Below are 27492 nucleotides of genomic sequence, written 5' to 3'. Positions count from 1 at the left end.
TGCTATTTTCAAATAGCCTAGGCTATTGAGAAGTAACTAGTAACTAAAGTTTTCAAATAATTGTAGTGGAGTAAAAGTACAACATTTGCCTCTGAGATGTAGTGGATTAGAAGTAAAAGTATTGGAAATTGAAAATACTCAAGTGTAGTACAAATACCTCAGAATTGTACTTAAGTACAGTACTTTCCACCACTGGAAAGCAGGGGTGGACAAGGTAACCCCAGTGCTTGAGTCAAAAGTATAGATAAGATACTCCCGGTCAAATGTCACTCAACTATAAGTGAAAGTCGTTAAGTTAAAATGAGTTAAAAGTACTGGAGTACTTGCTTTAAAAAAAAATACTTAAGTATTCAAAAGTGCATGCATTTAAAAACACTTTAGTATTCGAAAGTACAAAAGTACAAATAATATTGACACATTGTGAGCTTATTAGATCAGCTATCTTGACTTGAAAATAGCTGAAATAGGGCTTTAAGTGGTTAATTCATAATGTTTCCCCCTTCCTGGAAATGTAGTGGAGTCAAAAGGACAATATTTGTCTTTGAAACGTCAGCGGAGTGAAAAAGTCATTAAGTATCCCAAAAATACAAATACTCAAGTAAAGTACAGACGCTCCGAACGATTATGCAATTAAGGACGGTACCAAAGTAAATGTACTTCATTACCGTCTCCCCACACACACACACACACAGAGATGTTTTCATTCATACAGGAGGACAGATGATTTCAATCATAAGCTGCATCTGATAAGGAGAAGCACGATGGAGCTCATTACCCCCGGAAGGTTCCGGAGCGGGAACCCTCTGGACGGAGCCCTATACACATCATGCTTTTCCCATTAAAAAAAAAAAAAACACTCCTTTTTCTTCTTCTTCCCATTGACCACTCCCTATTATTCTTCACATTAGCCACTCCTAAATTCTTTCATGTCGTTATCTGTGCGCTGCGGGGGCGCTTGATGATACCGAGCGGGCGGGGGTGCTTTGTGAAGTTGAGATTGTAAAGCGAGGAAAAGTTATCATTTAAATCAGCGGTTTTCAACCTTTCTCATGCCAAGGACCCCTAAATTGATACACGTTTGACCGCGGACCCCCATTTGAAAATGTTTTGTGCCAGGGACCCCCCCCCCAGAAGCAAAGATATCAGTTCATTTTCGCTTTAAAAAAATATAAATATTCAAAGATATGCACACTTTTTCAAGGTTTTTCCAAAAAATAGCAGATCTACAAGCTCATAGCGCGGCACTCGGTGCCGCGCTATGAGCTTTTAATGCCTCCAAGTACAGATCTAGGGTCAGATTGACTGATATCCTGACTTATTTTGAAAAGCCAAATCCGATCCCGAATCAGCAGCCAGGGAATTTAAGTAGATTCACACACTTTTTTTGCGAAATTATTGCACATTTGGGCATTTTTTTTAATTGTTGATCGTACATCGTACAGACGGTAAAATGATAGTACAAATACGATATTATCGTACATCTGGCAAAACTGGGTCTAGTTATTTTCCTGCTCTACGCCAAATCTCTTCAGCGAAAATAGCCAATCTACAATCTTGTAGGTCTGCTATTTTTGCAGGATATTTGCCTGATATGACATGCCCAGAATAGGGGTCAGGGATCAGTGAGTACTGAGTAATGAGTCCGTCCATGTCCGAGGAACATCTTAGATTTTGGAAGAATAAATTATGGAAAATAACAAAGAATTACATTTACTTCAGTAAAAGTACAAAAGTATTGGTATCGAAATGTACTAAAAATGCCAAAAGTAAAAGTACTAAAATGTTTGAAAATAGCAGATCTACAAGCTCACAACGCGTCGCAGCGCGACGCGTTGTGAGCTTGCAGATCGGCTATTTTCAAATAGCCTATGCATAAAATAGGGCTTAAGTGGTTCATGTATGTTTCATAGTATCATAATTTATATCTGAGAAGTAACGAAAGTGTTCAAATAATTGTAGTGGAGTAAAAGTACAATATTTGACTCTGAGATGTAGCGGTGTAGAAGTAAAAGTATAGACAATTGGAAATACTCCAGTAAATCAAAAGTACCTCAACATTTTACCTAAGTACAGTACTTGAGTAAACGTGCTTAGTTATAGTTACTTTACACCAGTGCAAGCCAGCATGAGGATGAGACCTCTGATAGGGACTCTAGCGTTCATGTGGTTCAACACTGGACAAAGCAAAACGAAATGGAACCAAATGGAACATGTTACGGGGGGTTCCATTTGGTTGCCAGTGTAAAACCCTCAGTTACAAATGGATGAATTGACATGTGAAACTTACAATTATTGCATTATTAGCGTGTGTTACTACTTCCAGGAAACGAGGCATTGCAAGTGGGGTGATATTAAAGCACTGCGGCACATGACACCAACTGGGCCATAAGACACACATCTGGTTTGCACACAGTTTGCACGTGAACAAGCCTTAACGAGGCCAGGGCTCAAACTTTCCTTTAGCCACTACTTTCGAAAAGCAGTTTTTTTTTCTATTATATCAAACAAATCGTTAAAGGGATAGTTCACCCCCAAAATGACTTGTTTTTCTCTATTAGTCACCCCATGGAGACTTGAATTCATGGATATTGTTTTGTTTTTGTCGCATTCCGCAAGCCAATGATTTCGTGACCGCAGCGGTTCCGGTGGGAGACTCAAAAGAGAGTCTCCTTTGTGTCTCCTACCGGAACCGCTGCCTTTTGGGTGAACTATCCCTTTAACCACATAAAGCATTAGGTTATACTTCGTCGCACAACGGTGTCATGCAAAAATAGTAAAAATGTTAGAACGTTTGTTTCGTTTTTTTTGCCTACAAGCACACCCCCAAAATAGGGATAGATTATTCATCGATTATTTTATTAATTCATTGATTTTTTTGTTTGTTTTATAATCGATGAGTTCAATTAACTTAAGCATCCCTAAATGAGACAACGTTTAATTTCACTGCAACTCAATTCACTGTTTTACTACAACAACAAAAAACTATGTATAAGATACTAACATAACCATTTGAATCTAACCACTAGGAATCTGTTCCTCAACATATTTTAATTATTTTGTACACATTTCACTTTTAAGTAACCCATTAACTCAATTTCTGCCAATCACGCATAAATGCGATCTATTAAATAGCGCACTTGGCCGCCAAGATCGCATAAATGCGTTCTATTGAAAAATTTGAAAAAACTTTTTTGTTTTCAATTTGACCCAAAGACCAAGGAGATATGATTTTTTGAAGATCTAGACTCCTATCCACTTCCTTGTTAACTCAAAACTTAAAAATTCTGTACCTCGGCTCCTGAGTACTTTTTTAATTTCAATGAAAAATCTCTGGCAGAAAACAGCAAAAAATCTGAAATAATTAGGGCAGGCTAAGTGTTAAGACCTGAGGCGATTCAACAGTTTTTTGAAAAAAATAAATACAAAAACAATTCAAGAATTTTCAAAAATAGCAGATCTACAAGCTCATAGCGTGGCACTCGAGCTATGAGCTTGTATATCTAATATTTTTGAAGAGCCAAAGAAATCTAAAGTGACACAGATGCGTTCCAGGTCGCCAAAGCATCTCACTTTTGGGGTGGGTCCCTTGGATAGAATCACGTCAACTGAGGGGGGTCTGTGGTCAATTTCTGTGTGAACATCAAACATTTGCGAGTGCAAAATCCCACTCACATTTGCCTCCTATAACAAAAGGCAGGAAACGTTGTGCTGCCTCGCTTCAATAGTATAGATTACAGACGGCGACAGTATCTATGCATCTGGCAAATCAGGTTAAGCGTCCTAATATTCCATTCATACTGGGACGTATGTTTTTTTCAGGCCAAAGGACCCCTTGGCTGAGAGAGATATGAAGCAGGGACCCCCCTCTACGTAATTGTATAAAATTGTGTTGCAGATTCAACTTGGTCTGCTCTTTATTCCCCGTCCACACCAAACCTGTGCCAAAAATAGCCGATCTACAAGCTCACAACGCCTTGCGGCACGAGGCGTTGTGAGCTTGTAGATCTAACGTTCCCCTGAGAATAGGGATTCTAGGGTTCAAGAGGTCAGGTAAAAAAACAAACATCCTATCACACAAATATTCAGCGGACCCCCTATGGTAGCTCTGAGGACCCCCTCGGGGTCCCGGACCCCCTGTTTAAGATCCTTGCCCTAGTTTATACTTTCAAATGTTTCCAAAACATGTTTTCAAAAATATTTGCCAGTAAGGAATAGGACCCGAAATAGAGACGCCAGTCAGTATGAAAGCGGTTACTCTGTAATTAGCGTAGCATCATAACATGATAGTTTGTATTCATAGTGGGAGGCAACCATAGCGGTACCACTACCAACCTAGATACCAAATGGATGTAAAAAATCACTGTTGCCAGATTTTGCACGAGACATTGAGCAACCAGGTCTACAAAAACAAGCTCAAAAGAAGCGACTAGGCTGCATGATCACACACACACACACACACACACAAGGTCCCAGCATATAGCATCAATATCACTTGAACCCTATATACAGTACGTTGGCTATTTTAAAATAGCCGATCTACTGCACAAGCTCAGAACATGTTGCAATGTGATGCGTAGTGAGCTTGTAGATCGGATATTCTCAAAACATTTTTAAAAAGTATTTGGAATATTTTTTTAACATTTTACCAACACAAATCTTGTATGTAAATGTTTTCAGATGGGTGTCAGCTGACAATTTGTATTAATTTGGAGGTCCTTGACCTTGAACCACTGGTTTAAACAATATTAGGAAGCAAGCCCTAAATAAGCAACAACACTTAAGAAACAAGCCCCAAAGAAATGAGTTACAAGCAACTTTACAGAAAGACAAGCCTGAAGTCGCTTATAATAAGCAGACTTGGCAACGCTGGTCAAATTAATGATGTCGAGCAACAGCTAATAACAAAAGGAGGAAGCGCTATAGCAATGGGTTCAAATTCAATGTCTCGCTCAACAGGTGCTCCTCAGTGGAACAGGTAGGTTATATATAGAGACATCAAAGACTCACCGCACACTCCTAGCTTCCCCCATGCCAGGTTATATATAGAAATGCCAGGTTATATATAGAAAACCTGCTTAATTTTAACCCATTAAGACCTGATTCTACAAATGTCTTCTAAATCAACAAAAAAACAGTTTTTTGTTCTTTTTTAAACCTATGTTGCTATTATCAGTGGTGCTCAAACTTTTTCATGTCAAGGACCCCCAAAATGATATGAGTTTGGCCGCCAACCCCCATCTCAAAATATTTTGTTCCAGGGACCCCCCCCCCAGAAGTAAAGATTTCAGTTAAAAATGTTTGCAAAGATTTGCATCTAGGGCTTAAGCGGTTAATGTATGTTTTATAATGTAATACTTTATATCTGCAAAGTAACAAAAGTTTTCAAATAACTGTAGTGGGGTAAAAGTACAATATTTGCCTGTGAGATGTAATGGAGTCGAACTAAAAGTATAGACAATTGGAAATACTCCAGTAAAGCAAAATAGTCCCTAAAAAAATTGTACTTAAGTACAGCACTTGAGTAAATGTACTTTGTTACTTCACCCGTGAGGGTCCATTTGGTTACACCAGGACACTCTCAAGAGTTACAAAATGGACAAATAACTTCCACCGTCCCAAGCGGCCTGGCCCTGATAACTAAACCGGAAACCCCTGAATATATCCTATCAAGGTCAACTTCAAGGCTTCACAATAGCCGCTGCTCTCTCTTGACTTGAAGTCGTTAGAAATAACCGCTGGCATCCTTGTAAAAGGCTGGAGAGAGAGAGAGAGCAGAGAAACACGCTTCATTCTGCCCTGATAAACCATCCTGACGTGTTGTATACACAACGCATACTTCCTCGGAGGATGCCAGAGAGCGGTATCTCACAGCCTCGTGTCAACCACAACAATGTCCAACATTTAAAATAAAGGAGCACTTCGGCCATTTCCATATCTTCAAGATGGTCCTCGCCGGTGCTCGTTACAAAGATGGCATTTAACCCATCATTTTAAGATTTCTTTGGCTGTTCAAAAATAGCAGATCTACAAGCTGATACCAATACTTTTGTACTTTTACTCAAGCAACTTTCGAACACCAGACTTTTACTTGTAACAGAGTACTTCTACATTGCAATATTGATACTTTTTAGTTTTTTTTAAGTAAAACATTCGAGTACTTTTTCCACCACTGCCTACCAGTGACAATCATCGGTCGGCAGGTTCGGTCATTGAAAACAAAACAAAAAGAGGACCGAAAAGAGCAGATCTACAAGCTCAAAAAACGCGCCATCACCAACAGAAATGTAACTGTTATTTATATGCTGGCAGTGTTCCAAACGCCAAGAACACAATTCAAATCATTCATCGCACTTATTTGTATGACAATTAAACGTCAAGTAAAATGTCATGATCGTGACACACACACACACACACACACACACACACACACACACACACGCACGCATACAGTATGTAGTGGTGGTGGGAGCGTGTGAAAAGCGCTCGCCCCCTCCTCCCACACTGACAGGAAGCTGCAGACAATGCAGACGCTTCATGCAGACTGGAACACACACACACACACACACAAGCTGGAGCTCCGTCCACACACACACACACACACACACGCACACGTTTGTATATTAACCCCTTAAGACCGGGAACGCATCCGTGTCGTTTTTTTTAAAGATTTCTTTGGGCTATTCAAAAATAGCAGATCTACAAGCTCGGTGCCGCGCTAACGAGCTTGTAGATCTGCTATTTTTTTGAAAAATCGTGAAAATGTGTGCAAATCTTTGAATATATATATATATATACATTCTTAACCCAAATCTTTGCTTCTTGGGGGTCCCTGAATCAAATGCATATAATTTTGGGGGTCCTTGACATGAAAAATGAGAACCACTGATACATAGCAACATAAGTTTTTTGGCTTTTTTTTTTAACTGTTTTTATCTTAGAAGACATTTGTAGAATCCCCTAGAGGCAAAGATTTGAGTTCAAAATGTTCGCTTTAAAAATAGATATATTCAAAGATTTCCACATATTTCCCCGGATTTTTCAAAAATAGCCCGAAGGAAATCTTAAAAATGACACACAGATGCGTTCCCGGTCTTAACGGGTTAACATACTTGCGAGGACATCCAACATTTTTAGGACGACGATTTTACGGATGCCATTTTTGACCCTATAACCCCAAAGCAGGAAAAAAAAAACGAAAAAAAGCAGATCTACAGTCTGCTATCTCTTCAGTGCAGGACGCTGTCTGGCACACAACTAATCAGGCATAGTTCCCTAAACCCCAATCCCTAACCTTGTTAATACTTATATAGTAAACACACACACAAAGGCTGGAGCTTCGTCCCCACACACACACACACACACAGGCTCCGTCAGCCCAGGGGTCCGGCCCCTCGACGGGCCCCTAGCGGCCCCGCGACCCCGATTAAATCCTCACAATGTATCCGCTACGGTGGATATTTTTAACTCGGGGGGGAAGCTGCAAAAAGCTCCACGACGACACACGCGCGCACACGCACACACATGCTTCCTCAGGAGGCAACACTTCACTGATTAGGAACCCAGTGAAGGACACGGGTGCCGGGCGGGGCGGGTCAGGTGGGCTTTCACGCAGGAGGTGGAGAGTAATGACATGTGTTTACTCGAGTACCGCGTGTACTTTTGAGTACACACGAAAGCCTGAGGACGACGTTAAAATGACCAACAGAAGTGTTTTAGAATAAAACACTTCTGGCACCAAAAAAAGGGCAGGAGACTCGCATTGCATGCATTCCACTCGTCATCGAATTATTGGCTCAGGAATGCGGCAAAAACAAACAAATTCAAAGCTTCATGGGGTGTGTAATTGATGGAAAATAAGTCATGTTTTGGGCGAATTACTCCTTTAAGCCCAAGTCAAACCCCAAACCTAAACCCATTCAATTCGGGAACGCATCTTGTGTCATTTTTAGGCTATTTTTAGGCTATTCAAAAACAGCAGATCTACAAGCTCATAGCGCGGCACCGAGTGCCGCGCTATGAGCTTGTATATCTGCTATTTTTTGAGAAAGCGTGAAGATTTGCGCAAATCTTTGAATATATACTCTACAAATGTCTATTTTATTTTTTTATTTTATTTTTTACTTATGTTGCTTTATCAGTGGATCGCAGACGTTTTCATGTCAAGGACCCCCCACAACGATATGTAGGCTATTTGACCGGGGACCCCCCATCTCAAAATATTTAGTTCCAGGGACACCCCCCCCCTCCCCTGCAGAAGCAAAGATTAGAGTTACAAATGTTCGCTTACAAAAAATATACAAGATTTGCACCCATTTTCACGATTTTTCAAAAAAATAGCAGATCTACAAGCTTGTATATCTGCTATTTTTTGAATAGTCCAAAGACATCTAAAAAAAAATGTCACAGACAAGCAGGTTAGATGGCTTTTTGACCTTTCACTCCAGAAAGAAAAAAAACACACTACTACAACAGCGTATATACGGTGACGTGAGTGACAGTGTGTAAGTTTCCTGTTTCGGCGGCGGCGGCGCTCCGCTTTTGCGGTCGTTTGAAATGACTGGACAGACTTGACACGTCGTCGCGACCACAAGTTGAAGTTGACGTACGGGTTCGGTGACATCATCGGCGGGGGCGGGGCTGCCCGAGAGAGCTCCGACGGCGGCTTTGTTTTAACCCATTAAGACCTGGAACTGTGTCTTTTTTAGATTTGAGCTAAAAAAAAGCATTATTTTACACTTTTGGCTATTCAAAAATAGCAGATATACAAGCTCGTAGCGCGGCACCGAGTGCCGCGCTACGAGCTTGTAGATCTGCTATTTTTGAAAAATCGTGAAAATGTGTGCAAATCTTTGAATATATATATTTTTAAAGCGAACATTTTTAACTCATATCTTTGCTTCTGGGGGGTCCCTGGAACAAAATATTTTGATGGGGGTCCACGGGCAAATACATATAATTTTGGGGGTCCTTGACATGAAAAAGATTGAGCACCACTGATATAGAAACAGACGTTTTTCAGAAAACTGTTGAGATTTAGGAGACATGTAGAATCGGCTTCAGGTCTCAATGGGTTAAAAAAAGGGGTAGCGAAACAACAGGTGTCGTGTGAGAGAGACAATGCTCTAGAATCCGATTCATGTTTGTGGTGGGTTTGAGGTTTTTTAGACCGCATTGGTTTAGTGAAGGTTATGATGCTGATGTCACAGATGGATGTAGACAAGAGGGAAACACACACACACACACACACACACACACACACACACACACACACACACACACACACACACACACACACACACACCCTAACCTTAAAGCAGGGGTTCTCATGCTTCTACTTCTTCCGACTCGAAACACAAAAAGGTAAATGCTGTGTCTCTCCGTTACGAGTAAAAGGTCTGGCATTAAAAATGTACTTGAGTAAAAGTACAAAAGTATTGGTTTTCAAAATATACTTAAAAGTACCAAAAGTAAAAGTACCAAAATGTTTGAAAATAGCAGATCTACAAGGTCAGATCGGCTATTTTCAAATAGCCTAGGTATAAAATAGGGTTAAAGTGGTTAATGTATGTTTTATAACGTAATAATGTATATCTGCAAAGTAACTAGCAACTAAAGTTTTCAAATAATTGTAGTGGAGTAAAAGCATAATATTTGCCTCTGAGATGTAGTGGAGTGAAGTAAAAGTACCGAAAATTGGAAATACTCCAGTCAAGTAAAAGAAATACCTCAAAATTGTACTTGAGTAAATGTACTTAGTTACTTTACACCACTGCATCCAAACTTACAAAAGTACACTATAAATTGACCACTTGAGCCCCATTTCAAAATGCGTGAAAGTCGCAGATCTACAAGCTCACAACTTGCCACATCGCCCATAAAGATGGGTTACAGCACGTGATCCAAAAATGGGTCCCGACCCCATTGCTTGGGAAACACTGGTTAAAAAGGGCAATGCAAACAGGTGTGGCCATGACACATGCTGCAGAAACTCCTATATGACGGTGGGTTTGAGGTTGAGACCGCCTGGCTTGATGCTGACACGATAAGACGTACACGAAACAAAACCCACACATGTACACAAAAAAAAAACGACATTTCGCTGCGCATACCTGCGTGAGTGAGAGGACAAATAACGCCTTGTCGGTTTCCACAGACCATCTTCACACAAACAGCAGTGTTACGTGCTCCTTGTTTGACTAATTGCGAGACGCAATGAAAAGCCACGAACATTGAATTTGAAACCTGGCGGCTCGTCAAATTGAGTTTGGTTTGGAGACGCGCAATTAACTTAAGCCTTTTTTTTTTCGAAAAGGGTCAATCTAATTTATCCGGAATAGGAGAAATGTGACGGCGGTCTGATGAGAACGAATGCGCTTGCACACGTTTTTTTTTTTTCAGCGTTGAAGAATCCGCTCGACGTAAGCAGCAGTTTTTTTAGGAATCACAAAATATGTAGAATATGTCCTTTAGCCCGTTAAGACCTGGAACGCATCTGTGTCACTTTTTGATTTGAGCAAAAAAAAAAAAAAAGCATTATTTTACACTTTGGCTATTCAAAAATAGCAGATCTACAAGCTCATAGCGCGGCACCGAGTGCCGCGCTACGAGCTTGTAGATCTGCTATTTTTGAAAAATCGAGAAGATTTGTGCAAATCTTTGAATATATATATATTTTTAAAGCGAACATTTGTAACTCAAATCTTTGCTTCTGGGGGGTCCCTGGAACAACATATTTTGAGATGGGGGTCCGCCGCCAAATACATATACATATCTGGGTCCTTGACATTAAAACGTTTTTTTCAGAAAACTGTTTTTAGAACTGATTTAGAAGACATTTTGTAGAATCGGAACCTCAGGCCTTAATGGGTTAAACTAGTAAGTGTTATGAGAGGTGAGAAGCAACACACATATTTGCTGTGTTTTTTTTCTCAGCTTTTTTTCTCAGATTTGAAGGGCAGGGGAGGTAGAACATAGGAAACGGAAGGTTCTGGGGTTCGATCCCGGCCTCCCCCAGAGTTATAGCGTCGAAGTGTCCTTGAGCAAGACACTGAACCTCTAACTGCTCCTGATGAGCAGGTTGCTGCCTTGCATGGTTTCCTCTGCCCGTTGGTGTGTGAATGTAATGCACATTTTAAAGCGCTTTGGATAAAGGCCCTACAGAAATGCACCATTAACCATTTGAAGTTTAACCACTTCTTAAACGCTATATACTACTTCATTGACCGGGGTCCCCCAGGGATATATACTTGGCCCTCTTCTACACCAAATCTCTTATCCAAAAATAACAGACCTACAAGCTCGCAACACGTTGCAAAAAATCTGCGGTAAATCTGCCATTTATGGCAAAGAGGTTAGGCATAGAGGAAAATAGAGCAGACCAAGTACTGAGCCAAAGGTCAAGTTTTGAGGGGTTTAAGTGGTTAAAATGTCTGAAAATACACTTTAACACGAATAATAATGTAAACAAACAAACAAACATTCATTTACACAACACTGACGATAGTGCTGTCAAACAAATCTATGAAGCTATGAAATGAAAAAAGTCTAATTTGCAACACAATTGTATACAATTGTAGCGGGGGTCCCTGTACCCTGCTTCATCTCTCTCTCTCGGGCTAAGGGGTCCTTGGCCTGAAAAAACATGTTGAAAGACCCCTGACTTACGATATGCACTTTAATAAATGTGTGAAGAAAAAAAAGGAAAACTCAAAAGTGAAGTGAAATGCGCGTATGAGCCTTTACTTGCGGCACAGTCTGCCCGACCGTGCCCCACAACTACCGAACAACAACGCTATAAACAACATGAGGAGAAGGGACACACACACTGAACAGAGAGAGAGAGAGAGAGGATGACCAAGTAATTAAAGTATGTTCACCAAGTAATTAAAGTACACTTCAGGAATCCATGGACTTTCTCCGGAGACAATAACAACAACATGGGGTCTTATTAACCCTTTAAGACCTGAAGCCGATTCTACATGTCTCCTAAAGCTCAACAGTTTTCTGAAAAACGTATGTTTCTATATCGGTGGTGCTCAATCTTTTTCATGTCAAGGACCCCCAAAATTATATGTATTTGGCCGCGGACCCCCATCAAAATATTTTGTTCCAGGGACCCCCCAGAAGCAAAGATTTGAGTTAAAAATGTTCGCTTTAAAAATATATATATTCAAAGATTTGCACACATTTTCACGATTTTTCAAAAATAGCAGATCTACAAGCTCGTAGCGCGGCACTCGGTGCCGCGCTATGAGCTTGTATATCTGCTATTTTTGAATAGCCCAAAGTGTAAAATAATGCTTTTTAGCTCAAATCTAAAAATGACACAGTTCCAGGTCTTAATGGGTTAAAGCATGCCTGAAGCCCCTTTGAAGTCCGCCTCTCTCTCCGCATAAAAACACATCACAGCAAACATGTAGGATTGTGCTGGCAGTGGTTGGACGAAGCATTCAACCCCCAGTATACTCGAGGCATACTCCCTGGTCAAGATATTATGAGTGAAAGTTTCTCTGTCAAAACTTGCTTTTAACCCATCAAGACCTGAGGCCGATTCTACAAAATGTCTGTTTTTTAGAATGTCTTCTAAAAAGTGTTTTTTGAAAAAAAAAAAACGTGTTACTATGTCAGTGGTTCTCAAACTTTTTCATGTCAAGGACCCCCAAAATTATATGTATTTGGCCGCGGACCCCCCCATCTCAAAATATTTTTGTTCCAGGGACCCCCAGAAGCAAATATTTGAGTTAAACATGTTTGCTTTAAAAGAATACATATTCACAGATTTGCACGCATTTTCTCGATTTTTCAAAAATAGCAGATCTACAAGCTCATAGCGCGGCACTCGGTGCCGCGCTATGAGCTTGTAGATCTGCTATTTTTGAATAGCCCAAAGTGTAAAATAATGCTTTTTTTTAGCTCAAATCAAAAAAAGATGCGACACAGATGCGTTCCAGGTCTTAATGGGTTAAAAAAGAGCCAACATAATTCTCAAGTCTTCCGCCTTCTCCGCTCACTCCATTGGCTCCCAGTTAGCGCCCCGCACAGAGCACAAAACACTGACGTTGGCCTACAAAGCAACCAAAGTTATGGCACCCCCATAATATCTTCAAAGTCTGATCCAACCCCTACAACCCCCTTACAACACAGGGAAAGCTGTCTGAGCCTTTTCCTACAACATCCGGGGGACAACGCTCCACACGTCCCAGAGTCTCTTCTCCCTTCTGGCTCCCAAACTATGGAACAAACTATGGAACAGACTCGCCTCTTCAGACTCCACCTTAGCCCGAAGCACTTGACCTAGCCTTGACGACCACGCAGTCTTATGCAAAGGTTTAAATAATGTATTTTAGATGTTATTTAGACAAGATGCCAGGTTCATTTGTTGCCCTGACATCCTATATATTTTTTTATATTATACTGTTTTTTAGACTGATGCTAGGTTCTTGGTTTAACCCATTAAGACCTGGAACTGTGTCATTTTTAGATTTGAGCTAAAAAGCATTATTTTACACTTTGGGCTTTTAGCAGCAGATCTACAAGCTCATAGCACGGCACCGAGTGCCGCGCTACGAGCTTGTAGATCTGCTATTTTTGAAAAATCGTGAAAATGTGTGCAAATCTTTGAATATATATATTTTTAAAGCGAACATTTTAAACTCAAATCTTTGCTTCTGGGGGGTCCCTGGAACAAAATATGTTGATGGGGGACCGCGGCCAAATACATATCATTTTGGGGGTCCTTGACATGAAAAAGATTGAGCACCACTGATATAGAAAGATACGTTTTTCAGAAAACTGTTGGGATTTAGGATACATGTAGAATCGGCTTCAAGTCTCAATGGGTTAACTATGATCCTAGATTACTGAGACACTACACTGTCTCTCTGCTTTTGGATGCATGTGTTCACCTTGCTTACTGTAAGTCGCTCTGGATAGTGTCTGCTAAATGCCTAAATATAAATCATGACACAAATGCACATGCTTTAAAAAAATACTTACTAAATGTTCAAACGCACAAATCACAAAATACATGTCTTTTTAATGTCAATACATTGCAGTTACAATTTAGACATTTTTCCAGGCATAAAAAAAGTCAATAATAGCGACAATAGCAGATCTACAAGCTCACAAAATAGCAGACAAGCACACAATGCGAGCTTGTAGCTCTGCCATTTTCACTGTATTTGAAATAGAGAATAATTGGTTAATTCATAATGTACTTTTTTTCCCTTCCTAGAAATGTAGTGGAGTCTAAAGTACAATAATTTGTCTTTGAAATGTAGTAGAGTAAAAGTCACAAGTAAAACAAATATGTAAGTAAAGTACAGATACTCAAAAAATGTACTTAAGTACAGTACTCAAGTAAACGTACGTAGTTACTATGCACCAGTGTATGGAGGACATGGCTCTTGTGTTAACAGGTCAACACAGCATTAAGTGACCATGACTAGTTGGAATTTATGACCTTATAAACAACGTCATAGTGGAATGGTTGAGTTGTGTGTAAGACTCAACCGTTTCATTATAACCCCCTCCAATCCTCAACATCAAAGAGGGCAAAGTTCAAACAACAGAACGCCGATTAACAGTCAATTTAGACGCAACCATACTCTGATGTCATGTTATGTTATGTGACATAACTGAACAGTGGCTGTGAATGACAAACGCTTCAAAGTAGCCTACATCTCTAGTGGAAAAAAACGCTCTATGTAACCAAATGCACCCATTAAGGGTCCATTTGGTTACATTTGCACACTCTCAGTGGATAAATGAACGCTGTACTGAGGAGTTTACTGTTTAACAGATACACTCTCAATATTCTAAAAGATAAAGGCTGACCCCATGGCCTAGTGGCTGTGGCTCATTCCACACGGGCCCAAAATGCCCTCATCAGCCAGTCGCCGGTTTGGCCGACCATCAAGAATCAAAAATCATTTATTTGCCGTCGGGCAGAAACCTCCTAACTCCATATTTTAACTTTGTATGTTTTGTTCTTTTCTTGTAAATGAATGCCCTACTTTGTCATACTACAGTGTCAAACTAAAGTAGCCGGTTATTTATATAGTTCAGCTTTTTTTTTGCTCAAACGGACGGACGGACCCACACACACGGTCAAGTGTAGGAGTCTACACTTGACCGTGTGTGTGGGTCCGTCCGTCCGTTTGAGCACGGCCTCAACAGCTGCAGCTGATTGCAACACAAGGATGCAACCAGTTACACTAATTCAAAGGCACCACTCTCTTCACACTGGGTGTGCTTTTTACATTTAAATCCTGAAAAGTAACGGTTTTGTGGAGTTTCCAGTTTCCACCCTACAACAAGGATTTGCTGTATGCCATTCCCCAACTCTCTCCCTCTCCACATTTCCTGTCTCCCTCTGAACTCTCACTATCAAATAAAAGCTTAAAAACGCTCCCTCACCCCTCAATTAAAAAAAAAATCAAATACAAATATTCTGTAAGATAAAATGCACACTCCCACATTTGAGTAGCAGACGTCTACCTGTGCTAAAATGTCGTGCGAATCGATTATTCACGTGTGGAAGGCAGACGTAGCATCGCCGGTATGTATGACTTAAAAGCACATCATGGCTGAGAGACCAGGTGGCACTCCCAACCAGCTCAGTGAAAGAGGGCTCTAATAACAGGAAGGTGACTCACTGATGTAATAACAACAGGTGCCTCGCTCCACACTACGCTGGATGGCATCATGATATTAGTTTGAACAAGCACGCTAGAACCGAGCCTCTGTGTCAAAGCCGATGTGGTCCGACTGGTCTCTACACCTAACCTGACCTCTGTGTCAAAGCTGATGTAGTGTCTCTACACCACTGGTTCTCAAACTTTTTCATGTCAAGGACCCCCAAAATGATATGCATTTGGCCGCGGACCCCCATGTCAAAATGTTTTGTTCCGGGGACCACCCAGAAGCAAAGATTTGAGTTACAATATTCGCTTTAAAAACTTTTATATTCAAAGATTTGCAAACATTGAGCTTGTAGATCTGCTATTTTTGAATAGCCAAAAGAATAAAAGGTTAAAGTGGTTCAAATTATTGTGACGCTATATTAACACATTTTGACCTCTGTGTCACGACTAGCTAGTCAATGAACCAAACCTAGGCTGTGTCAAACAAGCTAGTGTTGTCACAAAGCAAACCTGTGTGAACCTAGATGGTATTGTCACAATTTAGGCATTTAGCAGACACTCTTTATCCAGAGTGACTTACAGTAAGCAAGGTAAACACATACATCCAATGCATAGAGACAAGTGTAGTGCCTCGGTAATCTAGGCTCACAAGGTAAACCAAGAATTTAGCATCTACATTACATTTAAACCTTTGCATAAGGACTGCGTGGTCGTCAAAGCTAGGGCATAGTGCTACAGGCTAAGGTGGAGTCTGAAGAGGTGAGTCTTCAGATTACGGCGGAAAAGTGGGAGTGAGTCTGCAGTTCTTAACAGCAATGGGGCTCTATGCACAGCAGCCATATTATGTAGACATTCACAGGTGTTACCAATGATACTAATGAAGGCTCTGTTCCATTTAGTGTAGCACAGTGGTTTCCACGACCCCCATAACTCTGAGAGTGTACAAATGGAACCAAATGGACCCTTACGGGTCCATTTGGTTCCATTTGTACACTCTCAGAGTTACACACCTGTAAGGGACCATTTGGAAGCCCATGAGGGTCCCTGGACCCCAACTGTAGACCCACTGGTGTTTCCAGTGGGCCAACATGCACAATATTAGCACCCTGACTCTGTTTGACCAGAATGGAACAGAGCCTTCATTAGTATCATTGGTAACACCTGTGAATGTCTTCATAATATGGCTGCTGTGATGTGAATAGAGCCTATTGCATCAAAAACGGCAAATGATGGCCGATATATATATATATCGGTCAGGCCCTGCTCAAATCTAGCTGACACCAGACCCTCTGTTAAGTGTCTCAACTTAATAGCTACTCAAAGAGGGTTGTTGATCAACTCCTTGAAAATCATTTACTACGACTCTTCACGTTAACCGCCAACAATAAGTTACAGCGCTTAGCCAACCACTGACTGACTGACCACCATGTTGACCACAACTGCAACAGTTTATTTTGGTTTTACTTTTCCCAGATGGCAGTCCTGTCCTCGTTGTCTGTGTTGTCCACACAGAGAGAGAGAGAGACAGAGACAGAGAGAGAGAGAGAGAGAGAAAACATTTGCAATGCATCCCATGTCTATGATGCATTACTTATAATGCATCATAATGCATTTTAACAGTGATTAAAATGCATTGTAATACGAGTGGTTATGAAGCATTCTATAATGATTATAATGTCCTACAACTATGAGAATTATCGTGGTATGCGTAGGCTTATGAGTGCTTATAACTGTAATTATACAGTGTCAGAAGCAGATTATAATTGTTGTTATCATTATTATGTTTATAAAGCATTACAGACATGGGATGCATAGCAAGTGTTACCGAGTATTTCTACATTGTGGTATTCCTACTTTTACTTAACCAATTAAGACCTGGAACGCATCTGTGTCACTTTAGATTTCTTTGGCTATTCAAAAATAGCAGATCTACAAGCTCATAGCGCGGCACCGAGTGCCGCGCTATGAGCTTGTAGATCTGCTATTTTTGAAAAAAACGTAAACATTTTTTTTTTTTTTTCAAAAATCTGTTAGGATTTAGAAAACATTTTAAGAATTGGACTCAGGCCTTCATGGGTTAAAACGGCACTACATAACTTTTTTTAAAGAATAAAATGTCATTTTGTCCAATCTGTATTGTAGAGTGTGTTAATAAAATATAACTACAATTATGGTAGTTGTATTTAGTCTCCCTGCTCTTCTATCGAGACATTTAGATCGTGTCTCACTTAGACACAGGATCTGACACAGAATTTGACCTGACGGTCAAGATTCAATTCATCCCCTGAGCAAGCAGGCCGGCTCTATTAGCTCAATGGTAAAAAAGATGTCAGCACTTGCGCAGGAAACCCGGGTTCGAGCCCGGGGTAGAAGAGGAAAGTCACATTTAACTAAACAAAACACACACAAAAAAAAGAATAGTAGCTATACTTCCACAACTGAAAAAAGAGAGAGAATCATTTCCGCTGTGAACCCACACCCAGTAGTACAGTTAAGTAGCCACAGATAGTCATCTAGTGCAAATTAGCAAACTCTCAAAAACAAAATTGATGCCACCAGTAATCGGTCAATCTGTGTACAAGTACACAGGAAGTTTACTGAGGGGACGGAAAGGCACGTAGCCGCACTGCTGCAATCTCACAGCCTGCGCAATTAAGAGACCAGAGGGGGCGGGACCGTTGACTCCCAGGGGCCATGGAAAGTAACTAAGTACATCTACTCAAGTACTGTACTTGAGTACAATTTTGAACGTACTTGTGCTTTAATTTGATGGCCATTTTTCAATAATTTATGCTTCTACACGTAGCTACACTGCTGCAATCTCAGAGACTGGAGCAATTAGTTCTCCCAGTCCCATAGCAACAGCGTTTATTTTTGTACTCAATTACAAGTAGCACAATATAAAAAATACTCTGTTACAAGTACATGGGGCTGTATTCAAAATGTTATTTGAGTGAAGGTACGAAAGTATTGGCATCAAAATATAGTATACATACTTTTTTTTCGAAAACAGTCGATCTACAAGCTGACAACACTGCATTGTGAGCTTGTAGACTGGCTATTTTTGAATAGCCTAAGTATAAAATAGGGCTTAATTGGTTAATGCATGTATTGTAATAAAAATCTAAATCTGCAAAGTAACTATATAATTTTAGTGGATGCAAAGAAGAAGAATAAAGTATAGAGCGAGAAAAAAAAAGCTAATACTGAAGTAAAAGGACCTCAAAGTTTTACATTAAGTGCAGCACTTGAGTAAACATTTCCAGCACTGTTTCTTTCTTAGTAATAAAGTACTGGCCAGTTAAGTCCAAATCCATTAACTGACCGACCAGGTGCCATATAGCTAGCTACACATGCAAGTACGGAATGTTTTCCCGTGCTACTTGAGTAAATGTACTTAAAAAGTTACTTTCCCCCACCGCATAGCAGAGAGTGGTCTGCTCTCTCCCCTCTCTCCATTCCAGAATGTTCAGTGGTTTATACAACAGATAAACAATGACACTGCCACCCCCAGAGGAGAGTCAATCTGATTCGAGTCACGGAACAATGCACGACTTGTAAGACGGAACACAGACGCCACACCTATCTGGACTTCAAGACAGACCGACTCTCCCTCGAGGTCAAATATTCACTTATATATCTATAAGCCTGGGAGTTGACCTCTATAATCGTCACTGTCGGGCGGGGAACCTTGTGTTATGTCCAAGACTGTTACTTTTCAGAAAATGGGAAAACATAACCTGTGTTCCAATGGATCCAATGTAGTTATTATTTAGTCACAAGCTCTTGTTAACCCATTAAGCCGCGCTATGAGCTTGTATATCTGCTATTTTTGAATAGCCAAAGAAATCTAAAGTGACACAGATGCGTTCCAGGTCTCTCAATGGGTTAATACTTTTAATTTGTTCAATATTTATGAAACACACAGTGGTAAAGAAAATAGCGATAATAACAGATCCACAATCTCGCGATGCAACGCGTTGCGAGCTTGTAGAGCTGCTACTTTCCCTACGTTTGCGAGACGCTCTTGCATGACAAAGGAGGGGATTAATTTACGAAAGAGAAACATTAAAAAGCTGAAACATGTCGATATATACAAGGTTTCTGCAATGGACGCGATGCAATGACGCGTCGCACTGTGACGCGCCATGAGCTTGTAGATCTGCTATTTTCTGACATTCGTGAAAATGTCCGCCTGTAATGACATAACCCCAAATACGGCCGGTTGAAAGTTGCCAATTAAGCATACACGTAAGCCTTTCCAATTAATTCCCAATAACTGCACTGCATTGTGAACGTCTTAATCCACTTACCACACGTGGAATATAACTGCGCTCAGCGTTTACACAAAAGCACTCAATCCCAGTACTTCAGTCAAAGTATAGATACTCAAATATTACTCAACTACAAGTGAAAGTTGCTCGGTCAAAGTTGTACTTGCGTTAGAGTACTGTAGTGCTTGCTTTATAATATTCAAGTAAAGTACAGATAGGCAAAAACATTCACTTAAGGACGGTACTCCTCAAGTAAGTGTACTTCGTTACTGTCCACCACCGCAGACTGTGATACAGTGCCTGCATTTACACCGCTAGTGTCCCACACAAGACTTATTTTCCGTGACTTTTTCCCATGCATTTCATCATATTTATCCAGGTCTTTTTTTTTTATGTACAGTAAGTTGCTTAAGGCCTTTAAGGTCTTACAGTAAGCATGGAGTATTTATAGAGTCACAGTTTTGGCGCTGCGCATTTGGAAAAAACAACAGCCAGGCAGTGAATGGACGTCTGTGTGTGGAATTGACTTTATGCTGGCTACAAACCACCCAGCTACACCATACACTGCAGTCACTGGAATAACTCCTAAAACTTCCTGGCTTTTCCTGAACTATTTACAACTTGAAATATTATTTTTTCTAAACCATCTGCTTGACAGTTTTTTCAAAACACTAGCCTGTAAGTCAGATTAAATAAGCCCATTTGAGTAACAGTTCGGTATAAAGTATGCTTTGATAGTCTGTACTTGCATTACACAGGGGTTCAACAGTTAATCGAACAAATCAATTTAATCGAATAAAGAAAACGATAATTAGTAATTTCATGAAGTAGTCGATTAGTCACTAAACAAACAATATTTTGGTCATGTCGTAGGCGAAACGTTTCAAAACTTTCAACAATTGAGAAAAATAGCGATAGCATCTACAAGCTCACAACTTGCCTTGTGAGCTTTCCTTAAATCTGCTATTTTCACAATGTTTGCACAACACAGTATTAAATAGGGCTTAATTGGTTCATCGATTCATTGATATATACAAGATAATATTGGGGGGGAAAAAAGCACTTCTCAATTATTCGATGAATTGATAGAATAATCATAAGAAAAGTATCAACAGATGCAAACCCAACAGTAGGCCAATTGTTATTATGTTATATAATAGCCTATCATGTCCATGCATTCCAGAGCCAGTGTGGTACATCCCAGTAGGATTTTGAAAGCTCTCTCTCTCTCTGTGTGTCTCTGTGTGTGTCTCTCTGTGTGTGTGTGTGTGTGTGTGTGTGTGTGTGTGTGTGTGTGTGTGTGTGTGTGTGTGTGTGTGTGTGTGTGTGTGTGTGTGTGTGTGTGTGTGTGTGTGTGTGGAATGGTTTCCACACCACAGATGGTGGCTGGTATCTTTATATGAGGGGAATGGCACTGTAGCTCACACTGTCAGCCGAGTAGAATATCACACTCGGCCTACATTTTTCATAATACATAGGCTAAAGATAATTCTCATAACTCAACACTGTAACGGAGCAGCAGAACACTGGTATGTATTATGATAATGTCAGTGGTCTGGTCTTAACTGACAATGAGCAGATAACAGTGGTGGTAAGTAACAAATTAAATGTACTCAAGTATTGTACTGAAGTACAATATTGAAGAAGTTTTACTTTGCTGGAGTATTTCCAATACTTTGACTTCGACTCCACAACATCTCAAGAGGCAAATATCGTACTTTTACTCCACTAGATTTATTTGAAAACTTTAGTTACTTTGCAGATTTTGATTATTATTACAAAACATACATTAACCACTTCAGCACTATATTCTTTGGCTATTTGAAAATAGCTTATCTACAAGCTCACAACGCTTGTTTGTGTGGATTTTCATACATTTAAAAAAAAGTCTGCATAATGAGTACTTTTACTTTTGGTACTTTAAGTATATTTTCAAGGTTATACTTTTGTACTTTTACTCAAGTATTTTTTTAATACTGGACTTTCACTTGCAACAGCGTATTTCTACACTGCAGTATTGATACTTTTACTTAGGTAATAAATGTGAGTACTTTTTCCACCACTGACAGATTCTAAAGTATCTCAATGGCAGCAGAACAGGCCTGCATGTTGGTCGTGATTACAAATCACAGCACAGCTGCGTCTCTCCCAAGCCGCTCTGCTGTTACTTTTCCCAACATTATGTGACATAATAACAGCTCTATAACAACACATATAACGCCAATGTATCGACTTTTTCCAAACAATGATTCACATTTTCATGTTTTTGACGATAACACACGACCGGGGCGATACATTTTGCGACCCAACACGCGTGGTTTAAGAACCCGGAGAGCTGCTGTTTGATAAGAAGTTGTGTCGAATACCAAAACGCTCGCCCCAATACACAGTCGCCCCCGGGGCAAATCCGGCGACCTCGGAAACGTGCTTATTCCCAAACGTAACCTCAGTAAAACTATGCCTAACCCTAAACTTATTCCTAAACGTAACCTCAGTAAAACTGTCTTGACCTAACCTTATTAAAACTATGCCTAAACCTTACCTTATTAAAACTGTGTCTAAACCCTACCTTATTAAAACTATGCTGCCCCAACCTAAACGTATTCCTAACCGTACCCTCAGTAAACTATGCCTAAACCTAACCTTATTCCTAAACGTAACGTAGCCTCAGTAAACTATGCCTAAACCTAACCTTATTCCTAAACGTAACCTCAGTAAAACTGTCTTGATCTAACCTTATTAAAACTATGTCTAAACCTTACCTTATTAATACTATGCCCCAACCTAAACGTATTCCTAACCGTACCCTCAGTAAACTATGCCTAAACCTAACCTTATTCCTAAACGTAACCGCAGTAAAACTAACCCTAATTATGTTTTATTCCTAAATGTAACCTCAGTAAAACTATGCCTAAACCTTACCTTATTAAAACTATGCCCCTTACCTTATTCCTAAACGTACCCTCAGTAACTATGTCTAAACCTAGCTGTAGTTTACAACCCTCGTAGACGTATTTACGATTCTGACGTCTTCAATCTACGAGAGTTGTAGGGTGCACCCCCCCATGGATTCGAGCACTTTCGGCACTTTACCCCGCTACACTCCAAACATGTACAAATTGAAAATAAAAGGTGCTTACCGCAGAGCCCCAAATGTTAACGACCTCGGCGGGGTAGTAGTGATCCCCGTCGAGGTATATCTTTCAATAAAGAAGTCTTTTAATCCAGCTTGTGTCGGAATCTTCACTGTTCTTCTTTTGTTTTAAATGAGTTTGAACTGCGCATTAGCGATTTGGCGGTCGGGAGGTGTATTGCGCATTGAACTTACAATGTATCAATACACCTCCCGACCGCCAAATCGCTGTTGCGCAGTTCAAACTCATTTAAAACAAAAGAAGAAGCAGTGCGCAATACACCTCCCGACCGCCAAATCGCTAATGCGCAGTTCAAACTCATTTAAAACAAAAGAAGAACAGTGAAGATTCCGACACAAGCTGGATTAAAAGACTTCTTTATTGAAAGATATACCTCGACGGGGATCACTACTACCCCGCCGAGGTCGTTAACATTTGGGGCTCTGCGGTAAGCACCTTTTATTTTCAATTTGTACATGTTTGGAGTGTAGCGGGGTAAAGTGCCGAAAGTGCTCGAATCCATGGGGGGGTGCACCCTACAACTCTCGTAGATTGAAGACGTCAGAATCGTAAATACGTCTACGAGGGTTGTAAACTACAGCTAGTCTAAACCTAACATTATTTTTAACCATATCCTCAGTAAAAACGAACACAAGTGGTCCGCAACAAAAAAAGGGGGGGCGAGCGTGTTTTGGGGCGAGCGTTTTGGTATTCGTTTTGTCGGGTCCTAATAATTAAGTCACACGCCATTCCACAAGCACTGGGAAAGGCTACTTTTACACACTTTTACAGTAGTTTTTCGACAAATAGGCCAACAAATGGAAGAATGTATGAACACATATTGTTTTATCACGCATAATATAGCCGTCATTGTGTCGTATTGATGTGTATATTGTCGGACTTACCAAGAGTTTCGCGACCGTCCGACGACCGAAGTTCATCTTGGAGGAACTCCGAGATTTTTTTATTTTTTTTAGAGCTCGATTTTCTTTTTTAAAAAACCTCGATCTTCTGGGGTTTATCTCAAAAATCAACCAAGACAAAAAGTTCAACGATAAATCTATGAAGAGGAGAAGGACAGCCACGCCGATCCAGGTGTTATTTGATCCCACATCCAGATGTTTGCCTAGGGTTTTCCAGTGCAGACAGACGGTGTTGTGTATGTGTGTGTTGCTGTGATGATCGGTCGGGTTGTGCTCGCATCGACAGCTAGGGACAGAATGACTGCCGTGGAGAAAGTGTTGCCAGATTTTGTGAGGGAAATAAGCAGCCAGGTCTATGGAAAACAAGCCCAAAAGAAGCCACTACTACAGAGCCATATGAGCACTTTATTGAAATTAGCAGATCTACAAGCTCACAATGTGTTGATGCAATCTTGTAGATCTGCTATTTAAAAATATATATATTGAAAAAAAAAGTGCAGAATGTGGAATATTTTTGAAACATGATTCTAACAACACAATACACAAATCTGGTATGGGGGTCCCTGGAATAAAATATTTTCAAATGGGGGTTGGCGGACAAATAGGGCCTACATATTCATTTGGGGGTCCCTGACATGAAAATGTTTGAGAACAACTGGTTTAAACCATAATAATAAAAAAAAACATTGGAAGCAAGCCCAAATAAGCAACTACACTTTAGAAACAAGCAACCTGCAACTATCAATATTTACAAGCAACTTTACAGAAAAACAAGCTCAAAGTCGCTCATAATAAGCGGACATGGCAACCTGGCTAGGAGGAGCTGCTGGGGACGTCATTCACGTCGAGAGCCAATCACATCGCCCTGTTTGGAATAATTACTAAAGTATAGCAACAATGTAACTTCTTTAATAGAAAGTTTACATTGTTGTTACATTGTTGCTACATACACAAATGGACCCTTAAAATGGTCCATTTGGTTACATTTTTTGTATAGGGCTGGGGCAGTATTGATAAAATCTAATTTCATAATATTTTTTTGATCAAATACCTCAATGTTGTGAGTGACGATAATATTGAATTTATTTTTGAATGTTGAATGTTTTTAATGTATCTTTTTTTTCATTGCCTTATTGTCGTTTTTTTGGGAGGCTGCGAGATCATTGGAGATAAACTCATTTCTAGTTGGTCATAGTTATTAAGTCACACTCACAGTCGCATTAATGTCTTTATAATTATATTAATCAATATATTATCTACTATGTTGTGTTTCCTTCTGTAGTTGTTTTTTTTTCTTGTCTTTTTATTACTTTGCATTATAGCTTTTTTCCCCTCCATTGTACAAGTTGACTGCAACTAAACTAGACTAAAGCAGCTTATCTGTGTGCTACTTGTCCACTAATCATTAGTGACTAATGGGTGCCTTATAAAGAATGGTCATTTCGGGATCAGATGAATAATTCTCCAAGCAGGTGACTAAACCCACAGCAGTCAGAACGATGAGAGAACACTGGACACTTTATATCACATGAGTGACTTTCTACATGTAAGGCCTACTGTTACCTAATGCAGGGGTTCTCAAATACCCCCAAATGAATACGTATTTGGCCACACACTAGGCTACATCTGAAAATACTGTGTGCCACGGACACCCATACGAGACTTTTTTTTAAGGTTCAGATTGTTTGAAAAAAACAGATCTACAAGCTCACAAAGCACCCCATCGCAACGTGTTGTGAGCTTGTAGATCTGCTATTTTCAAGTGGCCGACGAATAGGCTTAAACTGGTTGAACTCATTTTAGCTTGTAGATCTGCTATTTTCGAAAGATTTGAATACATTGTATACATATGATACCTTCTGAAACAGGACATTCTGCATAATGAGTACTTTTACTTAAATATACTTTTAGTATATTTTGATGCCATTATTTTTGTACTTTTACTCACGTTGATTTTGATAACCGGACTTTTACTTGTAACAGAGTTCTACAGCGTTGGTTCTCAAAGTGGGGTCCGGGGACCCCCAGGGGTGCTTGAGGGGGTTCCAGGGGGTAAATGATGGATAGAAACCAAATGGACCCTTATGGGTCTGTAACTCTGAGAGTGTCCAAATGGAACCAAATGGACCCTAACGGGTCCATTTGGTTCCATTTGTACACTCTCAGAGTTAAATTAACATTGATTTTACAATATGAATTGGGGTCCCAGAGATATAAATGCCATTAAATGGGGGTCCGTAGCCTAAATGCATGTCAAACTGGGGGTCCTTGAAATTAAAATGGTCGAGAATCACTGCTAGAGCCGTAAAAATCATCTCTTATGGGGGTCCCTGGCTTATCTTTTCAAATGGGGGTCCGCGGGCTAATAAGTGTCAATTTGGGGGTCCTTGACATGAAAAAGTTTGAGAACCACTGTTCTACAGTATTGAGTACTTTTTCCACCATTGCTCATATACGCTGAGTTAGCGCCGTACGGGATCAGACCCATGACCTTGCGGTTGAAAGGCCAGAGTGCTCTACAGACTGAGCTAAACTGTATGGCTTCTTCTGTCACAATCCGAATCAGATTTATTGTCACATCACAAGTTTACTGGTGTAGACAAGTGGGCAAACTGGTGGAAAAAGTACTCACATTTTTTACTCAAGTAAAAGTATCAATACTGCAATGTAGCAAATAAGTAAAGTACAAAAGTACTTTATCTGTGTGATAATAGCAGATCTACAAGCTCACAATGCGTCGCATCGCGACGCATTGTGAGCTTGTAGATCAGCTATTTTCAAATGGCCGAAATGTATATAGGGCTGAAGTGGTTAATGTATGTTTTGTAATAATAATCAAAAGCTACGGTTTATCTAAGTAATTACTAACTCAAATCTTCAAATAATTGTATTGGAGTAAAAGTACAGTATTTGCCTCTGAGATGTAGTGGAGTAGAAGTAAAAGTACAGAAAACTGGAAATACTCCAGTAAGGTAAACATTTCTGAAATGTAATACTTGAGTAAATGTACTTAGTTTCCAGCACTGACCAGGAGTATCTATACTTTGACTCAAGTGGGTTGAGTATACTTCGTCCACTACTGTCTGTGGTACGGCGAGGTCTAGTACTTAAGTGGTTCACTTTGGTCACATGTGGCCAGTGGAGATCAGTTGTGTTGTTAGAGAAAATATCCAAGACAAGCATGAAAGTGGCAGAGCAGAGCAGAGCTTTCTCTCTCTCTCTGTGTGTGTGTGTGTGTGTGTGTGTGTGTGTGTGTGTGTGTGTGTGTGTGTGTGTGTGTGTGTGTGTGTGTGTGTGTGTGTGTGTGTGTGTGCGTGTGCGTGTGCCTGTGTGTGTGTGTGAGCTGTGGGAAGCCACAACTAAAGTCCTGGGTTTGCCTCACATGTGGCCAGTGGTCAAAAGTAACTAAGTATGCTACATTTACCCAGGCACTGTACTTAAGTACGATTTTGAGGAGCTTTTACTTCACTTGAACATTTCCATTTTTCAATACTTTATACTTGCTACAACTATGGTG

The 27492-nt window shown here is 40.2% G+C and overlaps 1 protein-coding gene across 1 annotated transcript in view; it reads right to left on the bottom strand.

The window, feature by feature from the left end:
- Nucleotides 1-24258, bottom strand: part of tnfrsfa (tumor necrosis factor receptor superfamily, member a) — a 66695-nt gene extending 42437 nt beyond the window's left edge. Inside the window, exon 1 of the mRNA XM_084047446.1 lies at nucleotides 23958-24258. Within this exon, the coding sequence (XP_083903572.1) occupies nucleotides 23958-23993 (36 nt within the window). The 5' untranslated portion in view covers nucleotides 23994-24258. The remainder of the gene's footprint in view (nucleotides 1-23957) is intronic.
- Between the last annotated feature and the right edge of the window lie 3234 nt (nucleotides 24259-27492).

This window comes from Gymnoscopelus microlampas (genome assembly GCF_963454915.1).
Source record: "Gymnoscopelus microlampas genome assembly, chromosome: 21".
NCBI classification, from domain to species: Eukaryota; Metazoa; Chordata; class Actinopteri; order Myctophiformes; family Myctophidae; genus Gymnoscopelus; species Gymnoscopelus microlampas.
Note: the sequence above shows the minus strand (reverse complement) of the source record. Positions and strands in the feature narration are given on the sequence as shown.